The sequence below is a fragment of the Oncorhynchus tshawytscha genome, unplaced genomic scaffold (assembly GCF_018296145.1).
Source record: "Oncorhynchus tshawytscha isolate Ot180627B unplaced genomic scaffold, Otsh_v2.0 Un_contig_5015_pilon_pilon, whole genome shotgun sequence".
Lineage (NCBI taxonomy): Eukaryota > Metazoa > Chordata > Actinopteri > Salmoniformes > Salmonidae > Oncorhynchus > Oncorhynchus tshawytscha.
In genome coordinates this window covers 871,579-893,992 of record NW_024609820.1, presented here as the reverse complement: position 1 = coordinate 893,992, position 22,414 = coordinate 871,579, and the positions used below count along the sequence as shown (strand labels likewise).

The 22,414-nt window shown below is 42.2% G+C and overlaps 1 protein-coding gene across 1 annotated transcript; it reads left to right on the top strand.

Annotated features, from left to right (window-relative positions):
- The first annotated feature begins 1,510 nt into the window (after positions 1–1,510).
- On the top strand, positions 1,511–22,364 carry LOC112239660. Its single transcript, XM_042318958.1, has 8 exons — positions 1,511–1,954; positions 2,177–2,298; positions 3,196–3,292; positions 11,722–11,873; positions 12,607–12,824; positions 16,021–16,158; positions 16,386–16,525; positions 21,844–22,364. The coding sequence occupies exons 1-8, from the start codon at positions 1,943–1,945 to the stop codon at positions 22,060–22,062; spliced, it is 1,098 nt and encodes a 365-aa protein (XP_042174892.1). The 5' UTR covers positions 1,511–1,942; the 3' UTR covers positions 22,063–22,364.
- The last annotated feature ends 50 nt before the right edge of the window (positions 22,365–22,414 follow it).

Sequence of the window (22,414 nt, the reverse complement as noted above, 5' to 3'; positions counted from 1 at the left end):
TGTCTTGAGATGTTGCTTCAATATATCCACATAATGTCCCTCCCTCATGATGCCATCTATTTTGTGAAGTGCACCTGGCCCTCCTGCAGCAAAGCACCCCTACAACATGATGCTGCCACCCTCGTTCTTCACTTTTGGGATGGTGTTCTTTGACTTGCAAGCCTCCCCCTTTTTCCTTCAAACATAACGATGGTCATTATGGCCAAACAGACCAGAGGACATTTCTCCAAAAAGTACGATCTTTGTCCACATATGCAGTTGGAAACCGTAGTCTGGCTTTTTTATGGTGGTTTTGGAGCAGTGGCTTCTTCCTTGCTGAGCGGCCTTTCAGATTACTTTGATATAGGACTCATTTTACTGTGGCTATAGATACTTTTTTACCTGTTTCCTCCAGCATCTTCACAAGGTCCTTTGCTGTTGTTCTGGGATTGATTTGCACTTTTCGCATTCATCTCTAGGAGACAGAACGCGTTTCCTTCCTGAGTGGTATGACGGCTGCGTGGTCCCATGGTGTTTATACTATTGTTTGTACAGATGAACATGGTACCTTCAGGCGTTTGGAAATTGCTCCCAAGGATGAACCAGACTTGTGGAGGTCTACAATTTTTTTTCTGAGGTCTTGGCTGATTTATTTTGATTTTCCCATGATATCAAGCAAAGAGGCACTGAGTTTGAAGGTAGGCCATGAAATACATCCACAGGTACACCTCCAATTGACTCAGATGATGTCAGTTAGCCTATCAGAAGCTTCTAAAGCCATGACATAATTTTCATGAATTTTCCAAGCTGTTTAAAGGCACAGTCAACTTAGTGTATGTAAACTTCTGACCCACTGGAATTGTGATACAGTGAATTATAAGTGAAATAATCTGTATGTTAACAATTGTTGGAAAAATTACTTGTTATGCACAAAGTAGATGTCCTAACAGATTTGCCAAAACTATAATTTGTTAACAAGAAATGTGTGGAGTGGTTGAAAAACAAGTTTTATTGACTCCAACTTAAGTGTATGTAAACTTCCGACTTCAATTGTATGTAGTGAGTCATTTCTTCCTATTGCAACAGAGAGCTAGCCTGCTTTCAGGTCTGTGTGTGCTGTCTTGCCAAACAATGACCATATGAGTTGGGCCTGACGGCACACTGTGATCAGGGACCAGGCTAACAAGGAGCTACCGAAGCCACAGATCTGTGTGTGGTGAGGACGTTGATGCCATGTCACACCTGGAAAGCCAACATTTTCAACACAGGCAGGAGTTTAATGAGTGGATAGCTAGTACACAAGCAGACTTTGAACTGTCCATTTAACACTCAAACAGCTGTGTTCTTGTAATCTATTGTTTTTCCATTTTACAACTCATGACCAGTTCCTCGTTCTGCAGAAGATCCTCTTTTGGCAAAATAATAGTCCCTCTTGTGTGCGTGTACCTACTTCCTCTCTGGCTGCTCGGTTCACATGATGCAGAAGTGCCTGGTCAACCCTCCTATACAAAGCTATTTAAGTCAGGACTTGTGGCACTGCCCACACACTACCAGTGGGGAGACTGCTAACACTCACTACCAGTCAGAAGACAGCCTACACACTACCAGTAGGAAGACTGCTAACACTCACTACCAGTAGGAAGACTTCCACTACCAGTAGGAAGACTGCGTACATACTACCAGTAGGAAGACTGCCTACACACTACCAGTAGGAAGACTGCGTACATACTACCAGTAGGAAGACTGCCTACACACTACCAGTAGGAAGACGGCGTACATACTACCAGTGGGAGACTGCGTACATACTACCAGTAGGAAGACTGCCTACACACTACCAGTAGGAAGACTGCGTACATACTACCAGTAGGAAGACTGCGTACATACTACCAGTGGGGAGACTGCCTACACACTACCAGTAGGAAGACTGCGTACATACTACCAGTGGGGAGACCTAGAAAAGGAGATGGATATCACAGTAAGTGATATGACTGCATCACTTCCCTTCCAGTTTATGTTGTAGTTTTCTATTTGAATTGTAACAATGTAGGGTAGGGTAGTAGAAATATGAGGGATCAGGGATATGCTCTTTGGTCTTTTCAACAATGTATACAGTAGTAGTCGTCACGTGGAGGCTAAGGCTTTGTTTTCAACCATGTATGGTAATGTGAGTTGCTATGATTTCCATTCCGGTCCATAGGATTCACCTGTGAAGGGAGGTATCTCTATAGTTCACACAGAGGAGGATGGGAAACACCACTATGAAGTGGAGAAGATCCTCAAGTTCAAGAAAGGAGGACAAGGAGGAGGAGCCTTCGCCAGGTAACCTCTGATAACCTCTGTTTATGTGTGAAGAATTTGAATATACTGTAGGTTGAAACCTTTTAAGGATAGAGGAGTTGAGACATTTTAGAGGGAAACAAGAGGGACTTCCCATAAGTAAAACTCCTTTATGATGTAAGGAAATAGTTTTTGATCTAATGTCAGGGGTGAGGTCACAGAGTTATTTAATTTGGTAATTCCACCCCTGAATGTCATAGAAAGCTGTATTGTTTTTCTCCAGGTCTGTGTAGATTAAACCACGGGGTCTGTGTAGATTAAACCACGGGGTCTGTGTAGATTAAACCACAGGGTCTGTGTAGACTGAACCATGGGGTCTGTGTAGATTAAACCATGGGGTCTGTGTAGACTGAACCATGGGGTCTGTGTAGATTAAACCATGGGGTCTGTGTAGACTGAACCATGGGGTCTGTGTAGATTAAACCACGGGGTCTGTGTAGATTAAACCACGGGGTCTGTGTAGACTGAACCACGGGGTCTGTGTAGATTGAACCACTGGGTCTGTGTAGATTAAACCACGGGGTCTGTGTAGATTAAACCACGGGGTCTGTGTAGGGCCATATTAAGAAATCATAGGACCCAGGGCTTTGTTTTTTTTTTATAGAGTTCCCCTTTTTAAAAATCTGCCTTTTTAAAAATGCATATCATGCAAATCTACATCATTTACATGCCAGAAGACATTAGCTGAATATTTTTTAAGAGTTGCCCACGTGGGCCCTCTACCTCCTCTCCTTCCCCCATCTGATGATTAGCAGAGCGGCAGCAGGCAGTTTACACTCATTGAGAGTCCTCCTGTGGTTGGCAGTTGCAATGAAAAAAACATAATAAATATATAAAAATATATATATAAAACAGGTATGTGGTGTTGTTGTTCCTCAGTGAAGGAGACAAGCTCCTGACGATCAATGGAGTGGACCTACAGGATCTATCCCCAGAGGCCTTCGCCAAGATTCTGACGGAAGGAAACCCCATGTTGGTGAGTGATATAGCTGGAGGAGAGTTCTTATATCACTTCACTCTCTTCATGGGTTGCATGTTTCATCACAATATTGTTTTGAACTAATGCCCAACTGAGCATTCTACTAAAATGTATTGTCAATGAGCACTGATTAAGAATGAATCAAAAGTGCGTTACAGTGGTTTAGAAATACAATGCCCTTCAAAAGGAGGCAAATAATTAGTAGCAAAACCCTTTGTCCTCATTTTGATGTCGCCAGATTGACTTTAGATGCAGTATAACGTTAGCTAAAATTGAGGTAGCTGCCGTTAGCATTGCTAGCTATTTTTGACGAACTTTGCTAGCTAATGACAACATTGCCATCAGTCTAAAGTAAATTTGACGACATGATCATGCTGGAAAAGTTGTTTCTAACTAAATATTTGACTCGTTTAGCAATGTCATCTTATTTCCAGGTACTATAGTGTAATTTAGACTAAACAGCCGTACCCTCCGTCCAGAATGACTGGGCTTATCACGACTTTAGGGCACCACTATTACGGCCGTCAGGGTTGCCAGGTCTGGTAACATTGATTACTCAAAACCCACCCACAAGGCCTAAACTAAGCCCAATTGTTCGTTTTTTTCGCAGCAAGAAAGGAGTTGGCACAATTAGCCAATAAACAATTTTTCAATAACGTTATCGAGTGAATATTGACTTAACTTCTAAAGACTTAAGAAGCAAAATTCTGTTTTCCATCAAAATAATAATTATTGTGAACTAATATGACTAGCTAAGGAATTTGAATATCAAATCAAACGTTATTTGTTACATGCGCCGAGTAGAACAATTGTAGCCCTTACGGTGAAATTATTACTTACAAGCCCTTACAGTAACACAATAACAACATAACAATAACGAGGCTATATACAGTGGGTACCGAGTCAGTGTGTGGGGTACAGGTTAGTTGAGGTAATCTGTACATGTAGGTAGGGTTGAAGTGACTATGCATAGATAATAAACAGCGTAGCAGCAGTGTACAAAATCAAATTAAATAAAATTTTATTTGTCACATGCGCCGAATACAACAAGTGTAGACTTTACCGTGAAATGCTGACTTACAAACCCTTAACCAGTGCAGTTCAAGAAGAAGAAAATATCTCAGCCGTCTTATTGCTTGGGGGTATTATTAATTAACCTTTATTTAACCAGGCAAGTCAGTTAAGAACAAATTCTTATTTTCAATGACAGCCTAGGAACAGTGGGTTAACTGCCTGTTCAGGGGCAGAACGACAGATTTGTACCAAATCTATCAGTTCAGGGGTTTGAACTTGAAACCTTCCGGTTACTAGTACAACACTCTAACCACTAGGCTATCCTGCCGCTGTTGATGAGCCTTTTGGTCCTAGACTTGGCGCTCCGGGTACCGCTTGCTCTGCGGTAGCAGAGAAAACAGTCTATACTGGAGTCTCCTACAATTTTATGGGCTTTCCTCTGACACTGCCTGGTATATAGATCCTGGATGGCAGGAAGCTTGGCCCCAGTGACGTATTGGGCCATACGCACTACCTCTGTATTTGATTACATTTTTTATTTAACCAGGTAGGCCAGTTGAGAACAAGTTCTCATTTACAACTGCGACCTGGCCAAGATAAAACAAAGCAGTGCGACAAAAACAACACAGTTACACAGGGGATAAACAAACGTATAGTCAATAACACAATAGAAAAATCTGTGTACACTGTGTGCAAATGAAGTAAGGAGGTAAGGCAATAAATAGGCGAAGTGGCAAAGTAATGACAATTTAGCAACTTACACTGGAGTGATATGTGCAAATAGAAACACTGGTGTGCAAAAGAGCAGAAAAACAAATATGGGGATGAAGTAGGTAGTTGGTTGGCTGCAGAGATCGGTAAGCTGCTCTGACAGCTGACACTTAAAGTTAGTGAGGAAGATATGTCTCCAACTTCAGTGATTTTATATTTTATTTATTTTTGTAATTAGTTCCAGTCATTGGCAGCAGAGAACTGGAAGGAAAGGCGGCCAAAAGAGGTGTTGGCTTTGGGGATGGCAAGTGAAATATACCTGCTGCAGCACGTGTGACGGTTGGGTGTTGCTATGGTGACCAGTGAGTTGAGATAAGGCCGGAGATTTACCTAGCAAAGATTTATAGATGATCTGGAGCCAGTGGGTTTGGCGACGAATATGTAGCGAGGACCAGCCAACGAGATCATACAAATCGCAGGGTTGGGTAGTATATGGGGCTTTGGTGACAAAACGGATGGCACTGTGATAGACTGCATCCAATTTGCTGAGTAAAGTGTTAGAGGCTATTTTGTAAATGACATCGCCGAAGTCAAGGATCGGTAGGATAGTCAGTTTTACGAGAGTATGTTTGGCAGCATGAGTGAAGGGAGGCTTTGTTGCGAAATAGGAAGCCAAATCTATATCTAAGTTTGGATTGAAGATGCTTAATGTGAGTCTGGAAGGAGCATTTACAGTCGAGCCAGACACCTAGGTATTTATAGTTGTCCACATATTCTAAGTCAGAACCGTCCAGTGTAGTGATGCTAGTCGGGGGTGCGAGCCGTGATTTGTTGAAGAGCATGCATTTAGTTTTACTAGCATTTAAGAGCAGCTGGAGGCCACGGAAGGAGTGTTGTATGGTGTTGAAGCTCGTTTGGAGGTTTGTTAAGTGTCCAAAGGGCCAGATGTATACAGAATGGTGTCGTCTGCGTAGACGTGGATCAAAGAATCACCCGCAACCGGTCAGGATGCTCTTGAAGGTGCTGAACATTTTAAGGATCTGGGGACCCAAATCTTTTCAGTCTCCTGAGGGGGAAACCTCTTCATGACTGTCTTGGTGTGTTTGGACCATGATAGTTCGTTGGTGATATGGGCACCAAGGAACTTGAACTCTTGACCCTCTCCACTACAGCCCCGTCAATGTTAATGGGGGCCTGTTCGGCCCTCCTTTTCCTGTAGTCCTATGGTGGTCTGCTTGAAACATGTAGGTATGACAGACTCGGTCAGGGAGAGGTTGAAAATATCAGTGAAGACACTTGCCAGTTGGTCCATGCATGCTTTGAGTACACATCCTGGTAATCCGTCTGTCCCACGGCTTTGTGAATGTTGACCTGTTTAAAGGTCTTGCTCACATCGGCTACTGAGAGCGTTATCACACAGTCATCCAGAACGGCTGGTGCTCTCATGCCTACTTCAGTGTTGCTTACCTCGAAGCGAGCATAAAAGGCATTTAGCTCTGCTGGTAGGCTCGCGTCACTGGGCAGCCCGTGTCTGGGTTTCCCTTTGTAGTCCGTAATAGTTTTCAAGCCCTGCCACATCCGACGAGCATCAGAGCCGGCGTAGTAGGATTCAATTTTAACTTCTTGACGCACCCATCCCGTCAGCGGGATCATTTTCATCAACATCCGCTGAATTGCACGGCGCCAAATTAAATTACTAAAAATATTTAATTTTCATGAAATCACAAGTGCAATATAGCAAAACACAGTTTAGCTTGGTGTTAATCCACCTGGCGTGTCAGATTTCAATAAAGCTTTTTGGTGAAAGCATAACAAGCGTTTATGTAAGAACATCTCTCTCAGTAGACAAAATATTACAAACAGCTAGCAGCCAAGTAGATTGGTCACGAAAGTCAGAAAAGCAATAAATTAAATTGCTTACCTTTGATCTTCGGATGTTTGCACTCACGAGACTCCCAGTCACATAATAAAAATTCCTTTTGTTCCATAAATATTATTTTTATATCCAAAATACCTCCATTTGTTTGGCTCGTTATGTTCAGAAATCCACAAGCTCGAGCTGTCACGACATCGCAGACGAAAATTCCAAATAGTATCCCTAAAGTGCGTAGAAAGATGCCAAATGTTTTTTATAATCAATCAGGTTGTTTTTACAATATATAATCGATAATATGTCAACCAGAATGTAGCTTCTTCCATAGGCGAGAGAGAGAAAATGGCTGATGCGCATGAAAAACTCTGCTGGCACCCAGCCATCCACTGACGCGATGGGTTCTTTCTCGCTCATTTTTCTAAATAAAAGCCTGAAACTATGTCTAAAGACTGTTCACAGCTTGAGGAAGCCATAGGAAAAGGAATCTGGTTGATATCCCTTTAAATGTAGGCAAGGCATCCAATGGAACAGAGAGCTTTCAGGAAAAACAGCACCTTTCTTGTTGGATTTTCCTCAGGTTTTCGCCTGTAATATCAGTTCTGTTATACTCAGACAATATTTTGACAGTTTTGGAAACTTTTTAGAGTGTTTTCTATCCTAATCTGACAATTATATGCATATTCTAGTTTCTTGGCCTGAGAAATCGGCAGTTTCAAATGGGTATGTTTTTTTTTAGCCAAAAATGAAAATACTTTCCCCTACACTCAAGAAGTTAATCCTGTATTGATGCTTTACTTGTTTGATGGTTCGTTTGAGGGCACAGTGGAATTTCTTATTAGCGTCCAGATTAGTGTTCCGCTCCTTGAAAGCGGCAGCTCTAGCCTTTAGCTCGATGCGGATGTTGCCTGTAATCCATGGCTTCTGGTTGGGGTACGTACGTACAGTCACTGTGGGGACGACGTTGTCGATACACTTATTGATGAAGCCGATGACTCCTCAACGCCAATGGATGAATCCTGGAACACTTCTGTATTGAGCGAGTCACCGGTACTTCCTGCTTTAGTTTTTGTTTGTAAAGCAGGAATCAGGAGGATAGAATTATGGTCAGATTTGCCAAATGGAGGGCGGGGGAGAGCTTTGTATGCATCTCTGTGTGGAGTAAAGTATTTATTCCCCCCTCTGGTTGTACATGTGACATGCTGGCAAAAAAAATTGGTACAACTGATATAAGTTTACCTGCATAAATTCCCGGCCACTAGGAGCGCCGCTTCTGGATGAGCATTTCCTTGTTTGCTTAGGGCCTTATAGATTTGGTTGAGTGCGTTCTTAGTGCCAGCATCGGTCTGTGGTGATAAATAAATGGCTACGAATAATATAGATAGTGTGGTCTACAGCTTATCATAAGGTACTCTACCTCAGGCGAGCAATACCTCGAGACTTCTTTAATATTTAAGACATCGCGCACCAGCTGTTATTGACAAAAAGACACACACCCCCACCCCTTCTCTTACCAGACGTAGCTTCTTCTCTGTTCTGCCGGTGCATGGAAAATCCCACCAGCTCTATATTGTCCGTGTCGTCATTCAGCCACGAGTGAGTGAAACATAAGATATTACCATTTTTAATGTCCCGTTGGTAGGATAAACGTAATCGTAGGTCATTAATTTTATTTTCCAATGATTGCATGTTAGCAAGTAGAACAGATAACAGTGGGAGTTTACTCGCTCGGTCTACGGATTCTCAGCACCTTCTTTTGCTCCATCGTTTCTTCACGCAAATAACGGGGATTTGGGCCTGTTCCTGGGAAACCAGTATATCCGTCTTGTCGGACTCGTTAAAGGAAAAAGCTTCTTCCAGTTCGTGGTGAGTAATCGCTGTTCTGATGTCCAGAAGATATTTTTGGTCATAAGAGATGGTAGCAGCAACATTATGTACAAAATAAGTTTAAAAAACAAGTAACAAGCAACGCAAAAAAACTAACAAAATAGCTCAGTTGTTTAGGAGCATGTAAAACGTTCATCCTCTTCGGCGCTATCTTATATTTTGTGAGAGAAAAGATAATTTGCCCTTATTAAACTTAAAAATGAATGTAGGGCTATTTTCTGGAAAATGTGCCAGATGTTAAGACTACAAACCATTATAAATGGCCTATTTGCGAGATTGACTTGTCATTTCAATCAGCGTAGGCTAGGCCTAATGACTAAAATCCAGGTTTATGATTGTAATTCAACTTTGTCATGGTTTGGTTAGCTGGAGGCAGGTAGCTTATAGCCCCTGATAGGCCTACATCTCATTTCAGATAACCTACAGTAGCCTAGGCAAGATGTAACATGAACGATTTAGCAGCTTGCTTAGTTCGAATTGACAGACTAATTCATTCAACATGAATATCGAGGCGATTTCAAGGTAATAAGTGCTTCAGTTGCCGAATAGGCTACTGAGGACGGGGTCGTAATTTCAATCACTGAACCAAATGTGAACAATAGACCTATGCTTGTCAACAACAGCCAGTGTTTTTATTTATTTTCCTGTAGTCTAATCTGACTGATTTACTTTCAATATAATCAATTCCAACAAACAGCTGATTGGCAATTGAGTTAGCACTGTGACCATGATCACAATTGATAACATCCAACTTCATTAACTAAACTTGGCCTTCATAATTGTATAGTAACATAAGGCTACAACAACAATAAACTGAAGTTATAATATATTTATTAAATCCAGTGGTGTAAAGTACTTAAGTAAAAATACTTAAGTATTACTTCATTTTTTAGAGTATCTGTACTTTACTATTTATATTTTTGACAACTTTTACTTTACTACATTCCTTTAAAAAAAGTAGGTACTTTTACACCATATATTTTCCCTGACAAAAGTACTCTTTACATTTTTGAATGCTTAAGGACAGACAGAAAGTGTCTAATTCACGCATTTATCAAGAGAACATCCCTAATGCCTCTGATCTGGCAGACTCACTAAACACACGTGCTTTGTTTCTAAATGATGTCTGAATGTTGGAGATAACCCCTGGCTATCCATAAATGTAAAAAAAACTAATTGATTTGCAATGACTCCAGTCATATTGTCATTTCAACGTGTTTATTGTATAAAATGGTAGGCTACAGTAGCCTACATAGGCATTTAAAAGTAGCCCAAAAACCTGCAACCAATACATTTTACCCATGACATCGTTTTCATTATAGCCCAATTTAGAAGGAAAACGCTGCTGGTAGAGGGCGGCTTGATCATTTTCATAACAATGGTATGACTGAGGTGCAACCTATGAATAAGATATTTACCAGAAGTGACTAACATTGATTGATGTTTTGAGTCACCATTTGAACCCATTAATCTGAATATTAGTCAGAGCGAGAGAGAGAGAGAGAGCGACAGGGGAATTTTGTCAGACCTGGGCCCTGACAGTAAATCTCAGTAAGACAAAAAATAATGGTGTTCCAAAAAAGTTCCAGTTGCCAGGTCAACAAATACAAATTCCATCTAGACACTGTTGCCCTAGAACACACAAAAAAACTATACATACCCTGGCCTAAACATCGGGACCACAGGTCACTTCCACAAAGCTGTGAACGATCTGAGAGACAAGGCGAGGAACATGTGCCATCAAAAGGAACATAAAATTCGGCATACCAATTAGGTTCTGGCTAAAAGTACTTGAATCAGTTATAGAACCCATTACCCTTTATGGTTGTGAGGTCCGCTCACCAACCAAGAATTCATAAAATGGGACAAGCACCAAATTGAGACTCTGCATGCTTAATTCTGCAAAACTATCCTCAGTGTACAACATAAAACACCAAATAATGCACGCAGAGCAGAATTAGGCTGATACCCACTAATGATCAAAATTCAGAAAAAAGCAATGAAAAGGATACAAAGCAAACCACTACAGAGAGAAGAGTCAGCAAGCTGGTCCTGGGGCTCTGTTCACAAACACACCCCACAGAGCCCCAGGACAGCAACACAATTAGACCCAACCAAATCATCAGAAAACAAAAAGATAATTACTTGACACATTGGAAAGATTTAACAAAAAACAGAGCAAACTAGAATGCTATTTGGCCCAAAACGGAGAGTACACAGTGGCAGAATACCTGACCACTGACTGACCCAAACTTAAGGAAAGCTTTGTACAGACTCCGTGAACATAGCCTTGCTATTGAGAAAGGCTGCCATAGGCAGACCTGGCTCTCAAGAGAAGACAGGCTATGTGCACACTGCCCAAAAAATGAGGTGAAAACTGAGCTGCACTTCCTAACCTCCTGCCTAATGTATGACCATATTAGAGACACATATTTCGCTCAGATTGTACAGAACCATAAAGATTTTTGAAATCAAATCCAATTTTGATAAACTCCCATATCTATTGGGTGAAATACCACAGTGTGACATCACAGCAGCAAGATGTGTGACCTGTTGCCACAAGAAAAGGTCAACCAGTGAAGAACACACAGCATTGTGAATACAACCCATATTTATGTTTATTTAATTTCCCTTTTGTACTATCTATACCTATTTGCACAACATTACAACACTGTATATAGACATGACTTTTGAAATGTCTTTATCCTTTTGGAACTATTGTGAGTGTGATAATTTTTTATTGTTTATTTGAATTGTATCTTTCACTTGCTTTGGCAATGTAAACATATGTTTCCCATGCTAATGAAGTCCCTTACATTGACATTCACAGCGGTGATGCCGTTGTTTATGGTATACAGGTTTCTTTACCTCTCCAGGTAGGAAGAGGAAGGACATCAGTGTTGTTATTCAGATAGTCTTGTCTGTTATCTTCCCAACTCTCTAGACTGTCCACCAAGCCAGCAGGGCTCCTCCACCAGGGAGATGCCCAGAGGAGGAGGCTGAGGCCAGGGCTCTCCACCCGGTCTCCAAGGAGAGCACCATACTCAGCTTCAGCCTGGAGATGAGACGAGAGGATGACCTGGACGACCTGGAGAGGTGGGCTGAATCAATCAACCAGTCACTCAATCACTCAGTCAGTCACTCAATCAGTTAGTCAGTCAATCATCCATTAACTGTTTTCGTACAGAGTCCCCACATTTTAGGGGACCAAAAGTATTGGGACAAATTGACTTAACTGTTTACTACTTTAACACATATTTAAGTATTTGGTCCCATATTCCTAGCACGTAATGATTTACATGAAACTTGTGACTCTACAAATTTGTTGGATGCATTTGCTGTTTGTTTTGGTTGTTTTTTTTAGATCATTTTGTGCCCAATAGAAATGAATAGTAAATAATACATTAGCTGTATTAAAACTGACAATTTAACCTCACAGTCATTGTATCATTTCAAATCCAAAGTGCTTGAGTACAGAGTCAAACTCCCCCAAAAAATATGTCACACTCCAATATTTTTAGAGGTCACTGTATATTCCTGGAACGTGTGTTGACACGCATATTATATTTAGTGTAGAATGTATTTGGATGTTTCCCAAACCCCGAGCACGTTTAGGTTTCTGCCGTAGCACTACACAGCTGACTCAAATACCCAACTCATCGTCAAGCTTTGATTATTTGAATCAGCTGTGTAGTGCTGGGGTAAAAACCAAAGCGTTCACCCAGGGGGCCCCGGGGCCTAGTTTGGGGAAACCCTGTTTTAATGGACCACTGGCCTCACACGAATCTCCATATAAATGTATAACGTCATGTATCGTCCCTGAACAAAGTGACTCCTATCGCCCCATGGAAGACCTCACAGAAGAGGATGTCAACAAAGCCGATGAGGAGGTTGACGATCTGTTCCTGGTTGCCATGACGAACACCAGAATCTCTGTGGTGAGGGGGCGTGGCTGTGGTGACGGGAGCTCTTGTCACAACTGTGGCAAGTCGGATTGTAACTTCAACGAGGTTGTCATGGTCGCAGAGTCCAGCAAAGTCACTATGGGTAAGTTTGAATAATATGTATTTGTAAGCAGTGGGGGCAGTTCCCAGCACACTTGTATTTTTGACTTGCTTTTAATTGATAGGACAGTGAGTAGAGGGGACAGGAAAGACAGGAGAAGATTGTGTTCAATAGATAGTGGGATGGTTTCGTACCCAGGCAGACACGATACATGAGCACTGGGGAGTGGCAGCAGATAACCACAAGCTAGACCACAGCAGGCCACCCTTCATCTAACCAGGGTGTACCCTGGGTATGTTCTGGTGCTGACTTCAAAAGATTCAATGCGTCTGGTTGGTAAGTAGCCTGTTCCTTTCATTAACAGTATCGATACTGCCAACCGAGCAGTGCTTCTGGAGCGTTTTATTCTACTGTTGTAACTGGGTTTTGCCTGGCTTTTAAGAAGACATTGTATGGTGACAACAGATACTTTCTGTAACTACTTACTCAACTCTACCTGGTTCCAAATCGCCGGCAATAGCGGTGCTTGTAGAAACAATCATATTTACATTTTTATATTTTATTACAGTATAATTACAATTTATTTAACTCTAACTGGTTCCAAATCGTGGCTAGTGGTGCTTATAGAAGCTATATTTTCATATTTATTACTGTGAATTAACCATTTAATCACATAATTTCTGAGTAAATACAGGTTATTTTTGTGTAATGTGAAATACACTTCCCTCATTACTGGCTCCCATGACCTTTCCGACAGAGAAGTGAAACCCTGGTCATGAATACCATATCACAATCACCATGTCCACGTATTTATAAACTAGACTGGATCCCTTCCACATAGTTAGAAACTAGACTGGATCCTTTCCACATCTCCTCCACATAGTTAGAAACTAGACTGGATCCCGTCCACATCTCCTCCATATAGTTATAAACTAGACTGGATCCCATCCACATCTCCTCCACATAGTTATAAACTAGACTGGATCCCTTCCACATCTCCTCCACATAGTTATAAACTAGACTGGATCCCTTCCACATCTCCTCCACATAGTTATAAACTAGACTGGATCCCTTCCACATCTCCTCCACATAGTTATAAACTAGACTGGATCCCTTCCACATCTCCTCCACATAGTTATAAACTAGACTGGATCCCTTCCACATCTCCTCCACATAGTTATAAACTAGACTGGATCCCTTCCACATCTCCTCCATAGTTATAAACTAGACTGGATCCCGTCCACATCTCCTCCACATAGTTATAAACTAGACTGGATCCCTTCCACATCTCCTCCATAGTTATAAACTAGACTGGATCCCTTCCACATCTCCTCCATAGTTATAAACTAGACTGGATCCCGTCCACATCTCCTCCATAGTTATAAACTAGACTGGATCCCTTCCACATCTCCTCCACATAGTTATAAACTAGACTGGATCCCTTCCACATCTCCTCCATAGTTATAAACTAGACTGGATCCCATCCACATCTCCTCCACATAGTTATAAACTAGACTGGATCCCTTCCACATCTCCTCCATAGTTATAAACTAGACTGGATCCCGTCCACATCTCCTCCATAGTTATAAACTAGACTGGATCCCTTCCACATCTCCTCCACATAGTTATAAACTAGACTGGATCCCTTCCACATCTCCTCCATAGTTATAAACTAGACTAGATCCGTTCCACATCTCCTCCATAGTTATAAACTAGACTGGATCCCTTCCACATCTCCTTCATAGTTATAAACTAGACTGGATCCCTTCCACATCTCCTCCATAGTTATAAACTAGACTGGATCCCGTCCACATCTCCTCCACATAGTTATAAACTAGACTGGATCCGTTCCACATCTCCTCCATAGTTATAAACTAGACTGGATCCCTTCCACATCTCCTCCATAGTTATAAACTAGACTGGATCCCTTCCACATCTCCTTCATAGTTATAAACTAGACTAGATCCCTTCCACATCTCCTCCATAGTTATAAACTAGACTAGATCCCTTCCACATCTCCTCCATAGTTATAAACTAGACTAGATCCCTTCCACATCTCCTCCATAGTTATAAACTAGACTGGATCCGTTCCACATCTCCTCCATAGTTATAAACTAGACTGGATCCCTTCCACATAGTTATAAACTAGACTGGATCCCTTCCACATCTCCTCCATAGTTATATAGACTGGATCCCTTCCACATCTCCTCCATAGTTATAAACTAGACTGGATCCCTTCCACATCTCCTCCATAGTTATAAACTAGACTGGATCCGTTCCACATCTCCTCCATAGTTATAAACTAGACTGGATCCCTTCCACATCTCCTCCATAGTTATAAACTAGACTGGATCCCTTCCACATCTCCTCCACATAGTTATAAACTAGACTGGATCCCTTCCACATCTCCTCCATAGTTATAAACTAGACTAGATCCCTTCCACATCTCCTCCATAGTTATAAACTAGACTAGATCCCTTCCACATCTCCTCCATAGTTATAAACTAGACTAGATCCCTTCCACATCTCCTCCATAGTTATAAACTAGACTGGATCCGTTCCACATCTCCTCCATAGTTATAAACTAGACTAGATCCCTTCCACATCTCCTCCATAGTTATAAACTAGACTGGATCCGTTCCACATCTCCTCCATAGTTATAAACTAGACTAGATCCCTTCCACATCTCCTCCATAGTTATAAACTAGACTGGATCCGTTCCACATCTCCTCCATAGTTATAAACTAGACTGGATCCCTTCCACATAGTTATAAACTAGACTGGATCCGTTCCACATCTCCTCCATAGTTATAAACTAGACTGGATCCGTTCCACATCTCCTCCATAGTTATAAACTAGACTAGATCCCTTCCACATCTCCTCCATAGTTATAAACTAGACTGGATCCCTTCCACATCTCCTCCATAGTTATAAACTAGACTGGATCCGTTCCACATCTCCTCCATAGTTATAAACTAGACTGGATCCCTTCCACATAGTTATAAACTAGACTGGATCCGTTCCACATCTCCTCCATAGTTATAAACTAGACTGGATCCGTTCCACATCTCCTCCATAGTTATAAACTAGACTAGATCCCTTCCACATGCTCTGCCATGGGTCCCAAACAATATGCCATCATCCAAACAAAGAGCTTGATGAGGTATGTTTCCTCATCTTCTTCATTGTATTTTCTGATGACCGTTTTGTCTGTTTGTTTCTCTCTTTTTGTGTTCAGTGTCACGAGGAATGGGCAACTTGGAAAAAGTACAACAGTTTGACAACCTCTTTATTGAAAACTATTTATGTCGCACGTACCTTCGGCGTAGACTCACACGTAAGATGTGGAGTGTTCCTAGTTTGTCAGCAACTCCAGGTTTGTTCTAGAATAATGTGTTTTTGTATTATGGGGTCGATTTTCTTATTATTTTATCATAATAACAATTATAAAACTGTTTATTAAACGTTGCAATGGCAATTATTGTACAAATATTAACTTGATGATGGACAGTCTGGACTACGGACTGCCAACGTTAACTTTAGCCCAATGTTTTTTGTTACTATGGTAATAACTGATTTTGTTTATTGATTGATTTATTCCAGAGAAGATCACCATCTATCACTACAAGTCTGACTGTGTGGATGGAGAGTTTCGGGGGGTCCCTGTGGTGCTCAACTTCACCAGCACTAACTGTTTCCTCAAGTGTGTTAAGGACGGAGAGCGAGTCTCTCTCTGTGTTGGGGTGAGCACATACCCTTCTGCTTTCTGCTGCTAAGACTACTGTTAGCAAGGCCCTGACAAACGAAACTACAAAAGGAGAGTATCAAGTTGGGTTCTCATACTCTATTTATTGCAGGGTAGCAAGGAGGGAGCGTGTGCACCAAAACAGTACAACAGACTCTCAATACTACTTCCCTAAAGAGAGGATATTTCTACAGATACACAAATAACTCCTCACAAGGTCACAGCATACACTGACTATACACTGACTATACACTGACTATACCCTGACTATACACTGACTATACCCTGACTATACCCTGACTATACCGAACATTAGGAACACCTTTCTAATACTGAGTTGCACCCTCAGTCCCCCCTTTTGCCCCCAGAACAGCCTCAATTTGTCGGGGCATGGACTCAACAAGGTGTCAAAAGCGGGGTTAGGTGGTTCAAGGCCCTCTAATAGACATTGGGGTCAGGTGGTTCAAGGCCCTCTAATAGACATTGGGGTCAGGTGGTTCAAGGCCCTCTAATAGACATTGGGGTCAGGTGGTTCAAGGCCCTCTAATAGACATTGGGGTCAGGTGGTTCAAGGCCCTCTAATAGACATTGGGGTCAGGTGGTTCAAGGCTCTCTAATAGACATTGCGGTTAGGTATTTCAGGCGAGCTATAGTCCTCTGGCTCCTTATTGTAGTGGTACAAGGGACCGAGACGTCCCTCCCTACATCGTCAAAGGGGGCACTTTTCCCAGAGGGCACCTGCCCTCTGTACCGCCCGGCACTAGGCAGCACAGACATCGGGTCATAACCCATATGAAAGGTACGGAGCAGAACTACAGTCAGTTTACAGGCATTCACCAACAGTAAGTCATCCCAGGACCAGATTGTGTCCCACATACAGTATTGTTGTTTTACCAGAGGGCACAGTCTGATCACCAGTCGGGGGGGGGGGGGCTTCAACCCACTTGGAGAACGTATCTAATACAAACAATATTTTTGACTCTTTACTTGGTGGTAAACAGATGACATTGATTTGAAGCTTTCCAAAGGGTTCCCATGGTAGTGATCTGGTTCCCATTCCAGTAACTGGAGTGGTTGTTTTCATGTTGTGTTTCAGATCTTTTTAACCATTTTGTTTTTGCAAATTGGGCCAAATTTGGGACAATACCATTCTTTCCTACACATTCCTAACATCTCTCCTTGGACTCGTGCGTTGTTCCATGATACTATACGTATGTGTGCAAGATAGGGAAGTAGTATGAGTGGCGTCTGGGGGGCGCCAGACGCCGTCGTCATCGGGTTTTCAGCCTGAAGACCTCAAACACCACTTTTCAACGGTATCAGCATGGTTTTGCATATTAACAGCATCAGTAGAAGTATGTACAGTCACCATGGGTGAGTCCCTTGAGGGGAGGAGGAACCATGGGTGAGGGGAGGAGGAACCATGGGTGAGGGGAGGAGGAACCATGGGTGAGGGGAGGAGGTACCATGGGTGAGGGGAGGAGGAACCATGGGTGAGGGGAGGAGGTACCATGGGTGAGGGGAGGAGGTACCATGGGTGAGGGGAGGAGGAACCATGGGTGAGGGGAGGAGGAACCATGGGTGAGGGGAGGAGGAACCATGGGTGAGGGGAGGAGGAACCATGGGTGAGGGGAGGAGGAACCATGGGTGAGGGGAGGAGGAACCATGGGTGAGGGGAGGAGGAACCATGGGTGAGGGGAGGAGGTACCATGGCCGCTGCTGCTTTCGCAGCCATGTCAGCACTGGCATCCCCTTTCGTAACAGAATCGGCCCTAAAAGTGGGCGGCACATTTAATAATAACACCAGCGTTGGGTAACGCCGCCGCTCCTAACAATGCCGCTACCGTCGTGTTTAACAACGTCATAAACCCACGCCGTTTCCACAACCTCCTGAAGTCCTGGCAAACACCACATACATACCTTGAATCAGTATAGATTGTCACCTTCTTATGCCTCCATCACACCGACGGCGTCATGACGTTTTGGTACATCAGAAGTACATTCATTTCCAATGGAACGCTGCGTTTGCCTTGCTGCATTGCGTTGCAGTGCGTTCTGTGTGGTGGTGTATGTTGGTGTAAAACTACATGTGTAAACAGCTTGACAGAAGTGGTAGCAGAAGCGGAATGTTGAACTGTTGCTGCACACACATCCAGATGACGATGCTGCATACCTTTTTGCGTAATAACGCTGATGGTGTGATCGAGGCACCATCCCTCTGTCAGCATCAACGCGTGTGTCAGCGCCGTCCCCTCTGCCAACTGTGCTGAGGTACCAGGATGTAACGGAGCAGACCCTAGCCAAGTGTGGTCTGTGACTACAGCGGGCCCCGCCCATCTATTTCCCATTTGGTCCAGGTAGGATGACCCATCTGAATATGACACTAAGTCAGCATTTAAAAGGCACGTCATTCAAGTCCTGGTTGGCAGTGACGATGTCACCATCACGTCTAGACAGTAGGGATGGATGGTGTCGTTGGTATAGGTAGGAGAGTTGTGGGGTTTAGCCTAGCACATTTTACTACATGTCCCCTGACAGCAGTTTTGCTTCCCAACCGGTGAACCTGGTCGACGTCACCTGGTTAGTTTTCCCCTACTACGGAGTGGGGAGCGTGTTCTGTCGGGGGAGGCATATTGGATGAGGTCTTGAATTTGAGATCTTTGTGACTCCAGTTCCTCATCTAGTTTTTACAAAGTCTGAAGTCTGGTGTTTTCAAATTAGCCGAACTGGAAAATAATGTTAATGTCAGGAGGCATTGGTCACGGTCCCAACCGTGTTTCATTTCAAATGACTTTTTGTGGCAGCGTTTGATTCTTGCTCGGTCCAGGGAACCCCCCTTTGGCCAGATGGTGTCTGTGAACTTGTGATTTAGGAAAGTTCTCCATTTACTCATCTTGAGAACTCCTACAACTCTGAGCTACTTGGTTGTCCAGAGACCATTTGTCTTCAGTCTCAACAGCCTGCTCTTTACAATTAAGAGGCTCCCATGTTTTTTTAACAGATTTTTAAAAATATATATATATTTTACAAGTTTGGCGAGATCTTCAGGTGTATTTTCACTATTTCAGTTCAATGAGACCTACAGATGGCACTATATTGTTGGTGAGCGCTTCAGGTATATTTGCAATTTGAAATTCACATAATTTGCATGTATTTAGGTTTAGGTCATAAAATAATTTCTAAACAGTATAATAAAGGGATATTTACCACGGGTCTAGTGCCCAAAATACACAGTAATACTTAAACTTAAACTCTGAATCTGACATGTATTACCTTGAGTTCTCACCCAGATGGACCTTACTTTATCCAGGATCATTCCTGGGTTTAACTTAACACTCCATTTAGTCCAGGATCTACTAAACTAACATATGGAATTGTTTTAATATGGTCATACCATGGATCATTTAGCTATTTGATGTAGAATTTTAGGACCCCTAAAATAAAATAAAAATACATATATTTACTACTACTACTAGGGTTAGGGTTAGCTACTAGGATTAGGGTTAGCTGTTAGGGTTAGCTACTAGGATTAGGGTTAGCTGTTAGGGTTAGCTACTAGGGTTAGCTACTAGGGTTAGCTACTAGGATTAGGGTTAGGGTTAGCTACTAGGATTAGGGTTAGCTACTAGGGTTAGGGTTAGCTGGTAGGGTTAGCTACTAGGGTTAGCTACTAGGATTAGGGTTAGCTGTTAGGGTTAGCTACTAGGGTTAGGGTTAGCTACTAGGGTTAGCTGTTAGGGTTAGCTGTTAGGGTTAGCTACTAGGGTTAGGGTTAGCTACTAGGGTTAGGGTTAGCTGTTAGGGTTAGCTACTAGGGTTAGGGTTAGCTACTAGGGTTAGGGTTAGCTACTAGGGTTAGCTGTTAGGGTTAGCTGTTAGGGTTAGCTACTAGGGTTAGCTGTTAGGGTTAGCTACTAGGGTTAGCTACTAGGGTTAGGGTTAGCTACTAGGGTTAGGGTACTAAGTTAACATTTGGAATTGTTTTAAGATGGTCATACCATGGATCATTTAGCTATTTGATGTAGAATTTTAGGACTTCTTTAGGTATATTTGATTAAATATTGAATTTGGCCTTTACTATTATAGCCCAAAGAAACACATGGACTAACATTCAGAAACGGTCAAAATGACAGTCAAAATGAAAGTCAAAATACATCATAAGGAAGGTTTTGATAGTTTTAACACGTCCTTTCAGTCTTGTGACAGACTGAAAAGCATCAGGAAGGAGGATGAGGAGATCCAGGCGTTTGTCTTCTACATGAAGGCTGAAATGAGCAAACAACGCCGGTTTGAGTCCGCCTACTGCCAGGGCTGGTTCATCCACACTTCTAACGAGACCAAAGTAGTTTTGGGGAAACCCAAGGGGATGACGGGGGACCAGTCATTCTTCTTTGTCATCCATAAATGATGAAGAGGGTTTGTTGTTTCTGCATGTTATGTTTCTCTATAGTTTTTTTATATACCATCATTTTATAACATGGTTGTTTTGAAGTGATCTGTCCTATATCAACGAGATGTCAGAAAGCTTAGGAAATATTTTAGTTTTTTTGGACACATATTTAACCCCTTATTTTTGTTGGCACAAAGCTAATCCCGTTCTTCCATTTATTTGAATGGGTTGCCTTCAGACGATTCTCAAAGACTCTTGTGGGAGTCGTAAAGCAAAACGGAGAACACCATCGTGTTTGTGAGGGTCATCTTTCCATAGAGTTAGTAGGCCAAACCGTTCGGATGCTACAGACGTTTTTCGTGAGAGAACTGATTTTCAGAATGGCTCATGGTCTGACAAACACAGCTGGAGCTCGGCCACCTTCCACCGCAGACGCGGAAGGGCAACATAGGCGGATGTGGGGGATCGAGACTCAGCAAATATCTTTGGCTTAAGCTGACGGATTTAGATGGGGATTTTTAAATTACGTTCACTAGCTTGACACACAGATGTGCATCAATAGACTCTTAAGGATAAAGACTTTAAGATGTGTTCAATATAATTGCTACTATATGTATTTTTAGTTCACCACTAATTGCATATTTTTCAAATAACTTCATAGTCGTCAGTAAAGGAAATGAGACCAAGGACTATTGTTATTCTCTGTTGTGTTATTGTTATTCCATGTTGTGTTATTGTTATTCCCTGTTATTATTATTCCCTGTTGTGTTATTGTTATTCCATGTTGAATTTGAGTAGTGAATAGTGTTCCCAATACTGCACAGGTCCATTCAGGCTTTAAAAGCAGATTTAGGTAGATATGCACAAGGACTAAAATGAATTGTTAAATAATAATAATATCTTTTAACCTGTACATATCCTTTCAGACTTGTGACAAACACAGACTGAAAAGCATCAGGAAGGATGATGAGGAGATCCAGGCGTTTGTCTTCTACATGAAGGCTGAAATGAGCAAACAGCGCCGGTTTGAGTCCGCCTACTGCCAGGGCTGGTTCATCCACACTTCTAACAAGACCAAAGTAGATTTGGGGAAACCCCAGGGGATGACGGGGGACCAGTCATTCTTCTTTGTCATCCATAAATGATGAAGAGGGTTTGTTGTTTCTGCATGTTATGTTTCTCTATGTAGTTTCTATAGTGTATTTTTATACCACCATTTTATACCACCATTTTATACCATGTCATTTTGTATTGATCCCATGAGTCCCTGGAAAACAATGATGATTGCTGAGTGGGCTATACTGGCTACCATAAATGTACTGTAGATTCATTGATTGTAGAGTAACAGAGCCCAGCAAAAGAATGGATGTGTACTGATATTACAATATATGTGTGTGTGTGTGTGTGTGTGTGTGTGTGTGTGTGTGTGTGTGTGTGTGTGTGTGTGTGTGTGTGTGTGTGTGTGTGTGTGTGTGTGTGTGTGTGTGTGTGTGTGTG

What these genes read in the sequence shown, in the direction of transcription:
- LOC112239660 (XM_042318958.1), top strand. An exon ending in GACCTGGACGACCTGGAGAG is followed by an intron (nt 11,874 to 12,606) that starts GTGGGCTGAATC and finishes CCCTGAACAAAG; the next exon opens with TGACTCCTATCGCCCCATGG. An exon ending in GTCCAGCAAAGTCACTATGG is followed by an intron (nt 12,825 to 16,020) that starts GTAAGTTTGAAT and finishes TTTTGTGTTCAG; the next exon opens with TGTCACGAGGAATGGGCAAC.